The 12,196-nt window shown below is 38.5% G+C and overlaps 1 protein-coding gene across 1 annotated transcript in view; it reads right to left on the bottom strand.

Moving 5' to 3' along the window:
* SLC38A6 (solute carrier family 38 member 6) overlaps nt 1–12,196 on the bottom strand; it is a 67,433-nt gene that overhangs the window by 33,717 nt on the left and 21,520 nt on the right. Inside the window, exon 4 of the mRNA XM_003267769.4 lies at nt 3,265–3,317. Within this exon, the coding sequence (XP_003267817.1) occupies nt 3,265–3,317 (53 nt within the window). The remainder of the gene's footprint in view (nt 1–3,264; nt 3,318–12,196) is intronic.

Below are 12,196 nucleotides of genomic sequence, written 5' to 3'. Positions count from 1 at the left end.
CTGGTTTTACCACACTGCTTAAATAAGTAGAAAAAGACAGGCTGGGTGTGCTATGCCAATGCTATATTGCCTAAAAGGAAATGATATAAGTTTTCTGACTATATCAGCTTGGCATATACCAAGACTTTGTTTGAGCATCCCAGTCCCGGAGATTAATAAAGTCTAGAGCTCAATTATTGTCAAATCCTGAAAATATAGGCAAAATGTTCCAAACTCAATAATGTGAATTAAGTGGAGTATAAGACAATGGGAGCTGGCAAAAACTGTAGGATATTGGAGAATTCCTCCCCCTTCAATGGGGCAGGTGCTACTCAGCTCTGGCCAGTTGATAATACGTGAGAATGTGGATCCAATGTAGCCAGATCTTCCGATTTTTCAAAGAAAGTCAGAAATTAAATTTTTTCATACTTTAATGATGCTTAGTTGGTAATCAGTTAAAAATAAAAAATATTTGAGCCATACAAAATGTGCCTGAGGACTAAATTCAGTCTGCAGGCTTGTTAGCTTATTATCTTTGATAGAGATTCCTGGGGAACTCAAGGGTAATCAGATATACTTACAGGAAACAGTAAAACACTGTGCTTCCATGTGGGCCTTTCAATCACTCAAGTCTTAATGGATCGGAACCCCAACTTATGCCTGGAGCTGACTAGCTGTCTAGCATCTTTCAGTTCTACATGAATTGGGAACAGATAATCTTTCACACCCATCTTTGTTAGGAATTCTATCAGTGGCGCAGATTTGCCTACCCCGAAAACAATCTAAGTTATTAGGACCTAGGAACCTTGAGGTTTGCAGAGGAGGGCTAATGATATGAAAATCTGGCAAAGCGTCTTTGGAGAGGTAGTGATTGCCACTTGAATGCTCTCCAGAAAAAATTCTGCATTTCAGCCTATGTAAAACTTAGTTCCAAAATGTCGAAGTTATTTGTGAAAAGACTATTTTGAACTTGTGTGTACTATCTTCAGTACAAATGATACCTGTCAGTAGTAGGTATACATGAAATTTGGTTTTATTTTCAATTAATATATTGCAAAAACAGTAATATTAACTTATTGATGATTATTCTTTCATTCTTTGGCTGAATTTAAGCATTTAATATCTTGAAAGCTAGAATATCTATCTATCTACCTACTTGCCTACCTACTTATGTTTTTAATGCCTAGCACAGTACATGGTACAAAGTAGTTGATCAATAAATATTTGTCTGGTGAATAAATACCAATTTATAGATATTTAAATAAAGCTTCCTTAAAAAGTTTAAAACATTTCAAAAAATTTCTTTATCATAATATTATCCCATATTATAACCATATAATATCGGATAAAAGGAAATGGTTAAGTTTCAACCCAACTGTGGAAGTGGGGAAAAAATTTAAACAAGCAACCAAACAACAACTCCTCATTCAGAGTATGCTTTGTCTAGTGTGCCTGCCTACTATGAACTTTTTTGGTGCATGTATTAAAATGACAATGCAACTACTCTAAGAGTTTTAGGAAAAGAAGACTCTCAGCAGTCCCTACTGTTTAAACTTTGCTGTTGTATAAGGAATGCAGGAAATATGAACATGAAATGACAGTGATGTCAGTGATGCTACTTAGAGTTATGTTTACAGGTTATGTTATATTAATTGTGGAATTTTCTCATACAAAAAATATTTTCTTCTTCATTTAAACTAGATGGAGGAAACTGATCCCTGGCTACACCAAACATCCTAATCCTCTAGAACAGAAACATTGATACTAAGGAAGATTAACAAAACCTTTTACCCTCAAGTAACATATTCTGTTTTGTTTAAGTTTCAGGTTACTAAGGTCCAAGCCATGATGCTATATAGTATATGATTTAAGCATTCCTTTTCGTACTTTAAAAACAAAGTTAGGGCCAGGCACGGTGGCTCATGCTGTAATCCCAGCACTTTGGAAGGCCGAGGCAGGCGGATCACCTGAGGTCGGGAGGTCGAGACTAGACTGACCAACATGGAGAAACCTGTCTCTACTAAAAATACAAAATTAGCCAGGCTTGGTGACACATGTCTGTAATCCCAGCTACTCAGGAGGCTGAGGCAGGAGAATCGCTTGAACCCAGGAGGCGGAGGTTATGGCGAGCTGAGATCATGCCATTTCACTCCAGCCTGGGCAACAAGAGCAAAACTGTCTGAAAAAAACAAAAACAAAAAACTCCACCAAAGTTAACTGGAATGTAAATGCAGGTTTTCTCTCCATTGCATAGCTATATATATTTTCTCCAGACTCACTTTCAGAAGTTAGTTTAGCTAGTTACAGATAGAGTATCCTTTTAGAATAAAAATAAAACAAAAAATGGTAAGTATGTGAAGTAATTCAAATATTAATTAGGTCAATTTAGCCATTCTACAATGTTTACATATTTCAAAATGACATGCTGTCCATAATAAATATATACAATTTTTATTTGTCAATCGAAAACATAAAAACACAAACAACAGATTTACAAACAAAAGAATTCCTGTTTGGAGCCAAAATGAATATGAATTTTAGAAGTATAGTAGCTCTTCAGAAATTAAAAAAAATATATACTACAGCACTAATAGTAATGTTCAACTCCTGATTACTGGTGGAAGACAATTATTTTTCTCTACCTATTAAACTAGTGTAGTATCCCTATTGCAAGTAAGTGCCCAATAAATAATGCTGTTATTTCTCTTATTCTGAGTAAGCAAAGCAGTAGATCTAGAGTTCTAGGATGTGGTACTGGCTTTATATAATAGTTGACAAATAGGTCCCTTAATTTGTCTGGTCCTTAATTTCCTCACCTATAAATGAGAGGATAGCTAGATAATCTTTTAGCAATGTTCAATTCTTAAGTGATATGATCTTCTGATTACTGGTTTTGTAAACAGCCATGCTACAATTTGAATTCAATGTTGCTTTTCTTTTCTTGTCTTTATGAGGGTTTACTCATATGAGTACATAATCAAAATTAATACAACTTAAAACAGGTCATCATTACTCTTTTAAAGTCATTCAAGTCATTGTGCTACTTTATTAGGATGAAACATATTAAAAGATTCAAGCATTGAATTAAATGTATTGATGCGTTTTTAGGCAGGACACAAAGACTTCTCTTTCTCTGCCTGTTCCCATCATTCTCTCTTTTCTCACTTTAGTTTCCTTTTATTCCTCTAATGTCTTCCTCTTATATATACTTGTCTCTTTTAACTTGAAACAAAAGGAAAAATGCCACTTTCAGTTTTGGACACAATGAGGAGGAAAAAAAATTACCTTTCCAGGTAATCCAAATGCAAAGAGTCCAAGATCTTCATAAGATGTTACAGCTGTTAAGAGAAATTAAAATGTTCACTTTTAGACAAAACTATTTATGTGTCAGGTCCTAAACAGAAGAAAATTAAATCTACTACTACAAACTAAGTACAGTATAATTCTTATGATTCAGGCCAATCAGGACTACACAAAATGAGAAAATTCTCCCTAACATCCTCAAATAAAGGCAATAGTAAAAAGGATGGCTGGGCTTAATTAGCTGTTTTATGTAAAAGCCTTTGCTAATTTTCATCAAATCTTTCATTTTCATCCCAAAATATAAGCCACAATACCTATGATTTTCAGATGTCTTTGTAGAACATGTCTTCTCTCAGTAGTGACGGTTTTTACTTTTTAAAAAAATCACCAAGGATTCTTTTATTATGTTGCTCTAACATCTCATTTCTGAAAGATTCTCTCTCTCAAGCTGCACATATTAAAAGTTATTTCTGGACACAGAAGACGGGTGATTTCTGCATTTCCAACTGAGGTATCAGGTTCATCTCACTAGGGAGTGTCGGACAGTGGGTGCAGGACAGTGGGTGCAGCACACCCAGAGTGAGCCGAAGCAGGGTGAGGCATCGCCTCACCCGGGAGGCGAAAGGGGTCAGGGAATTCCCTTTCCTAGTCAAAGAAAGGGGTGACAGACAGCACCTGGAAAATCGAGTCACTCCCACCCTAATACTGCGCTTTTCCAACGGTCTTAGCAAACGGCACACCAGGAGATTATATCCCACGCCTGGCTCAGAGGGTCTTACGCCCACGGAGCCTCGCTCATTGCTAGCACAGCAGTCTGAGATCAAACTGCAAGACCTTAGCGAGGCTGGGGGAGGGGCGCTGCCATTGCCAAGGCTTGAGTAGCTAAACAAAGCAGCCGGGAAGCTCGAACTGGGTGGAGCCCACCACAGCTCCAAGAGGCCTGCATGCCTCTGCAGACTCCACCTCTAGGGGCAGGGCATAGCCAAACAAAAGGCAGCAGAAACCTCTGCAGACTTAAATGTCCCTGTCTGACAGCTTTGAAGAGAGCAGTGGTTCTCCCAGCACGCAGCTGGAGATCTGAGAACAGACAGATTGCCTCCTCAAGTGGGTCCCTGACCCCTGAGTAGCCTAACTGGGAGGCACCCCCAGTAGGGGCAGACTGACACCTCACATGGCCAGGTACTCCTCTGAGACAAAACTTCCAGAGGAACGATCAGGCAGCAACATTTGCGGTTCAGCAATATCCGCTGTTCTGCAGCCACCGCTGCTGATACCCAGACAAACAGGGTCTGGAGTGGACCTCCAGGAAACTTCAACAGACCTGCAGCTGAGAGTCCTGACTGTTAGAAGGAAACCTAACAAACAGAGAGGACATTCACACCAAAACCCCACCTGTAGGTCACCACCATCAAAGACCAAAGGTAGATAAAACCACAAAGATGGGGAAAAAACAGAGCAGAAAAACTGGAAACTCTAAAAAGCAGAGCGCCTCTCCTCCTCCAAAGGAACGCAGCTCCTCACCAGCAATGGAACAAAGTTGGATGGAGAATGACTTTGACAAGGTGAGAGAAGAAGGCTTCAGACGATCAAACTACTCCAAGCTAAAGGAAGAAGTTCGAACCCATGGCAAAGAAGTTAAAAACCTTGAAAAAAAAATTAGACGAATGACTAACTAGAATAATCAATGCAGGGAAGTCCTTAAAGGACCTGCTGGAGCTGAAAACCAAGGCACGAGAACTACGTGACGAATGCACAAGCCTCAGTAGCCGACTCGATCAACTGGAAGAAAGGCTATCAGTGATAGAAGATCAAATGAATGAAATGAAGCGAGAAGTTTAGAGAAAAAAGAATAAAAAGAAAGAAACAAAGCCTCCAAGAAATATGGGACTATGTGAAAAGACCAAATCTCTATTTGATTGATGTACCTGAAAGTGACAGGGAGAATGGAACCAAGTTGGAAAACACTGCAGGATACTATCCAGGAGTACTTCCCCAATCTAGCAAGGCAGGCCAACATTCAAATTCAGGAAATACAGAGAACGCCACAAACATACTCCTCGAGAAGAGCAACTCCAAGACACATAATTGTCAGATTCACCAAAGTTGAAATGAAGGAAAAAATGTTGAGGGCAGCCAGAGAGAAAGTTGGGTTACCCACAAAGGGAAGCCCATCAGACTAACAGCAGATCTCTCGGCAGAAACTCTACAAGCCAGAAGAGAGTGGGGGCCGATATTCAACATTCTTAAAGAAAAGAATTTTCAACCCAGAATTTCATATCCAGCCAAACTAAGCTTCATAAGTGAAGGAGAAATAAAATCCTTTACAGACAAGCAAATGCTGACAGATTTTGTCACCACCAGGCCTGCCCTAAAAGAGCTCCTGAAGGAAGCACTAAACATGGAAAGGAACAAGTGGTACCAGCTACTGCAAAAACATGCCAAATTGTAAAGACCATCAAGGCTAGGAAGAAACTGCATCAACTAACGAGCAAAATAACCAGCTAACATCATAATGACAGGATCAAATTCACACATAACAATATTAACGTTAAATGTAAGTGGGCTAAATGCTCCAATTAAAAGACACAGACTGGCAAGTTGGATAAAGAGTCAAGACCCATCAGTGTGCTATATTCAGGAAACCCATCTCACGTGCAGAGACACACATAGGCTCAAAATAAAGGGATGGAGGAAGATCTACCAAGCAAATGGAAAACAAAGGCAGGGGTTGCAATCCTAGTCTTGGATAAAACAGACTTTAAACCAACAAAGATCAAAACAGACAAAGAAGGCCATTACATAATGTAAAGGAATCAATTCAACAAGAAGAGCTAACTATCCTAAATATATATGCACCCAATACAGGAGCACCCAGATTCATAAAGCAAGTCCTTAGAGACCTACAAAGAGACTTAGACTCCCACACAATAATAATGGGAGACTTTAACACCCCACTGTCAACATTAGACAGATCAACGAGACACAAAGTTAACAAGGCTATCCAGGAACTGAACTCAGCTCTGCACCAAGCAGACCTAATAGACATCTACAGAACTCTCCACCCCAAATCAACAGAATATACATTCTTTTCGGCACCACACCACACCTATTCCAAAATTGACCACATAGTTGGAAGTAAAGCACTCCTCAGCAAATGTAAAAGAACAGAAATTATAACAAACTGTCTCTCAGACCACAGTGCAATCAAAATAGAACTCAGGATTAAGAAACTCATTCAGAACCACTCAAATACATGGAAACTGAACAACCTGCTCCTGAATGACTACTGGGTACATAACGAAATGAAGACAGAAATTAAGATATTTTTTGAAACCAACAAGAACAAAGACACAACATACCAGAATCTCTGGGACACATTCAAAGCAGTGCGTAGAGGGAACTTTATAGCACTAAATGCCCACAAGAGAAAGCAGGAAAGATCTAAAATTGACACCCTAACATCACAATTAAAAGAACTAGAGAAGCAAGAGCAAATACATTCAAAAGTTAGCAGAAGGCAAGAAATAACTAAGATCAGAGCAGAACTGAAGGAGATAGAGACACAAAAAACCCTTCAAAAAATTAATGAATCCAGGAGCTGGTTTTTTGAAAAGATCAACAAAATTGATAGACCGCTAGCAAGACTAATAAAGAAGAAAAGAGAGAAGAATCAAATAGATGCAATAAAAAATGATAAAGGGGATATTGCCACCCATCCCACAGAAATACAAACTACCATCAGAGAATACTATAAACACCTCTATGCAAATAAACTAGAAAATCTAGGAAAAATGGATAAATTCCTGGGCACATACACCCTCCCAAGACTAAACCAGGAAGAACCTGAATCTCTGAATAGACCAATAACAGGCTCTGAAATTGAGGCAATAATTAATAGCTTACCAACCAAAAAAAGTCCAGGACCAGATGGATTCTGAATTCTACCAGAGGTACAAGCAGGAGCTGGTACCATTCCTTCTGAAACTATTCCAATCAAGAGAAAAAGAGGGAGTCCTCCCTAACACATTTCATGAGGCCAGCATCATCCTGATAACAAAGCCTGACAGAGACACAATAAAAAAAGAGAATTTTAGACCAATATCCCTGATGAACATCGACGCAAAAATCCTCAATAATATACTGGCAAACCGAATCCAGCAGAACATCAAAAAGCTTATCCACCATGATCAAGTGGGCTTCATCCCTGGGATGCAAGGCCGGTTCAACATACGAAAATCAATAAATGTAATCCAGCATGTAAAGAGAACCAAAGACAAAAACCACATGATTATCTCAATAGATGCAGAAAAAGCCTTTGACAAAATTCAACAACCCTTCATGCTAAAAACTCTCAATAAATTAGGTATTGATGGGACGGATCTCAAAATAATAAGAACTATCTATGATAAAACCACAGCCAATATCGTACTGAATGGGCAAAAACTGGAAGCATTCCCTTTGAAAACTGGCACAAGACAGGGATGCCCTCTCTCACCAGTCCTATTGGAAGTTCTGGCCAGGGCAATCAGGCAGGAGGAGGAAATAAAGGGTATTCAATTAGGAAAAGAGGAAGTCAAACTGTCCCTGTTTGCAGATGACATGATTGTATATCTAGAAAACCCCATCGTCTCAGCCCAAAATCTCCTTAAGCTGATTAGCAACTTCAGCAAAGTCTCAGGATACAAAATAGATGTGCAAAAATCACAAGCATTCTTATACACCAATAACAGACAGACAGCCAAATCATGAGTGAATTCCCATTCACAATTGCTTCAAAGAGAATAAAATACCTAGGAATCCAACTTACAAGGGATGTGAAGGACCTCTTCAAGGAGAACTACAAACCACTGCTCAATGAAATAAAAGAGGACACAAACAAATGGAGGAACATTCCATGCTCATGGGTAGGAAGAATCAATATCGTGAAAATGGCCATACTGCCCAAGGTAATTTAGAGATTCAATGCCATCCCCATCAAGCTACCAATGACTTTCTTCACAGAATTGGAAAAAACTACTTTAAAGTTCATATGGAACCAAAAAAGAGCCTGCATTGCCAAGTCAATCCTAAGCCAAAAGAACAAGGCTGGAGGCATCACGCTACCTGACTTCAAACTATACTACAAGTCTACAGTAACCAAAACAGCATCATACTGGTACGAAAACAGAGATATAGACCAATGGAACAGAACAGAGCCCTCAGAAATAATGCCACATATCTACAACTATCTGCTCTTTGACAAACCTGACAAAAACAAGAAATGGGGAAAGGATTCCCTATTTTTTTTTTTTTTTTTTTTTTTTTAGACGGAGTCTCGCTCTGTCGCCCAGGCTGGAGTGCAGTGGCGCAATCTCGGCTCACTGCAAGCTCCGCCTCCTGGGTTCACGCCATTCTCTTGCCTCAGCCTCTCTGAGTAGCTGGGACTACAGGGGCCCGCTACCATGCCTGGTTAATTTTTTTGTATTTTTAGTAGAGATGGGGTTTCACCGTGGTCTCAATCTCCTGACCTTGTGATCTGCCCGCCTCGGCCTCCCAAAGTGCTGGGATTACAAGCATGAGCCACCGTGCCCAGCCAGGATTTCCTATTTAATAAATGGTGCTGGGAAAACTGGCTAGCCATATGTAGAAAGGTGAACCTGGATCCCTTCCTTACACCTTATACTAAAATTAATTCAAGATGGATTAATGACATACATGTTAGACCTAAAACCATAAAAACCCTAGAAGAAAACCTAGGCATTACCACTCAGGACGTAGGCATGGGCAAGGACTTCATGTCTAAAACACCAAAAGCAATGGCAACAAAAGCCAAAATTGACAAATGGGATCTAATTAAACTAAAGAGCTTCTGCACAGCAAAAGAAACTACCATCAGAGTGAACAGGCAACCTACAGAATGGGAGAAAATTTTCGCAACCTACTCATCTGACAAAGGGCTAATATCCAGAATCTACAATGAACTCAAACAAATTTACAAGAAAAAAACAAACAACCCCATCAAAAAGTGGGCAAAGGACATGAACAGACACTTCTCAAAAGAAGACTTTTATGCAGCCAAAAAACACATGAAAAAATGCTCATCATCACTGGCCATCAGAGAAATGCAAATAAAAACCACAATGAGATACCATCTCACACCAGTTGGAATGCCCATCATTAAAAAGTCAGGAAACAACAGGTGCTGGAGAGGATGTGGAGAAATAGGAACACTTTTACACTGTTGGTGGGACTGTAAACTAGTTCAACCATTGTGGAAGTCAGTGTGGCGATTCCTCAGGGATCTAGAACTAGAAATACCATTTGACCCAGCCATCCCATTACTGGGTATATACCCAAAGGACTATAAATCATGCTGCTATAAAGACACATGCACACGTATGTTTACTGCGGCACTATTCACAATAGCAAAGACTTGGAACCAACCCAAATGTCCAACAATGATAGACTGGATTAAGAAAATGTGGCCGGGGGCGGTGGCTCAAGCTTGTAATCCCAGCACTTTGGGAGGCCGAGGCGGGCGGATCACGAGGTCAGGAGATCAACACCACGGTGAAACCCCGTATCTACTAAAAATACAAAAAAAATTAGCCGGGCGTGGTGGCGGGCGCCTGTAGTCCCAGCTACTCAGAGAGGCTGAGGCAGGAGAATGGTGTGAACCCAGGAGGCGGAGCTTGCAGTGAGCCGAGATCGTGCCACTGCACTCCAGCCTGGGCAACAGAGCGAGACTCCGTCTCAAAAAAAAAAAAAAAAAAAAGAAAGAAAATGTGGCACATATACACCATGGAATACTATGCAGCCATAAAAAATGATGAGTTCATGTCCTTTGTAGGGACATGGATGAAACCGGAAATCATCATTCTCAGTAAACTATCGCAAGGTCAAAAAACCAAACACCACATGTTCTCATTCATAGGTGGGAACTGAACAATGAGAACACATGGACACAGGAAGGGGAACATCACACTCCGGGGACTGTTGTGGGGTGGAGGGAGGGGGGAGGGACAGCATTAGGAGATACACCTAATGCTAAATGACGAGTTACTGGGTGCAGCACACCAACATGGCACATGGATACATATGTAACAAACCTGCACATTGTGCACATGTACCCTAAAACTTGAAGTACAATAATAAAAAAATAAATAAATAAAAAAGAGATCATTATCATTAAAAAAAAATCTAGAGCAAGAAGGCTTTTCAGTGTTACATATGGGGATATATCAAACACCTGCTTTTCAAATGACCTATTTTGCATCAGTTTCTCTGTCAGTGAGCAAGTCGTCAAGGTAATATCCATCAAAAAAGCTAACTGGAGTTTGTCTTATTTTTATGCAACAAAATAAATTATAGATAGTATATTTAGTAAACGTAGTAAGCAAATACCTTTACTGTGAACCAAAACCATAATACTGAAAGATTCCAAAAAGAATTGGTCTTTCAATTACCTAAAATTTAAAACACTTATTTTTAATTTAAAAAATTAAAATACAACAGTTACTGTTTGAGAAAATGTAATCAAACTAACAGCTTAATGAAGACAGTTTGAACTGCAACTCTGACAATAGCGGTATACATTTTAGTAATCTCAAACTTGCTCTCTGGGTCTATTTTTTTTAGTTTTATAAAAATATCTCTAAATGCAGCAAACTTCCAAATTGAGAAGAAAAAACCATTAGGCTCTTAAATGGAGACTGACTACAATGTTCAAATCCTAATTCTAGCTTTCCGGTCAGCATATCTAGCTAGTCATTCAGTCTGTCACTGCCATTGGACTTCTTTTATGTTGCAAAAATTAGAAGCACTTTTCCATGCCCGAGACAACATGAATATGAGTAATGGCTTCTTGCTTAACATTGAGGCTTTAATAAAATGTGTACACAGTCAGCCAAATGTTTGATCTCCACATACTCACTTTTTAACAACAAAAAATCTGCAGCATCTCAGCATATAAACTAAATCAACACTAGGGAAATATTTTTAAAATTCTGCTCTGTCATTTGGGCAATTTCTTAAAATGCTGAAAACAGTGTAAACTGGTATTGACTGTTGAAATGCAATTTGAACAATGAAACTTTAAAATATTTAAAACATTTGACCCCTAAGAGCTTGTCTTAAGTAAAACTAAAATCAAGAGAAATCATCATATGCAAAGATACTCAGGGGGTATTGTTTCAACTGGAAAAACAAAACTAACCTAAATGCTCAACAATGAGAAAGTGGTTACATAAATTGTGGTAGGTATTTTTGATAGAATAATATGTAGCCATTTAAAACTCTATTTAAAATATTAAAATGCCAATATTATTTTAGGTGAAAAAATACATAAAAAGACTAAAATGAATTACAAATGGTCACAAACTTTTTTTTCTTTCTTCTTTTTTGGCAGGGAAGGATTTCCAATAGTCTATAATGAATATAATACAAGTGGTAGAACTTTATTTTTAAAAACCACATTTTTGTACAGTTCCATTTTCTCTACCAAATATCTGGTAGGTTTTATTTAAGCTGTAATTTTAATTTTCTCTGGTGTTTAGTAATTGAAGTATTGCTTGGTCTACTAACAGGAGATTTTTTTTCAGCTCTTTCCTACCATCAAAGTTTTATGAAAGATGTTTTGAGAGATACAAAAATAAGATGTGGTGATGTCCAGTTACATTAATAGCATATTCCTACAGAACAGGAATAACAGTAATTATGACAATTAAAAAATTGAGTCTTTTACAAGAATTGATACAAACAGTACTTGGCATGACTGACCTTAAGTAAACAAATGACTGAAAGCAATCATTAGCAGTTTATTTTAGGAAACTTTTGATATTAAAGAAATCAATGCTATGTTTTGTGGGAGCAGAAAGGCTATAAATCTTAATCAAGTAAATTTGGGGAAAATTTCTTCCTTAATGTACCATCAAGG

Source organism: Nomascus leucogenys, chromosome 1a, assembly GCF_006542625.1.
Source record: "Nomascus leucogenys isolate Asia chromosome 1a, Asia_NLE_v1, whole genome shotgun sequence".
In the NCBI taxonomy this organism is placed as follows: domain Eukaryota; kingdom Metazoa; phylum Chordata; class Mammalia; order Primates; family Hylobatidae; genus Nomascus; species Nomascus leucogenys.
This window is presented reverse-complemented; position numbering and strand designations above follow the sequence as displayed.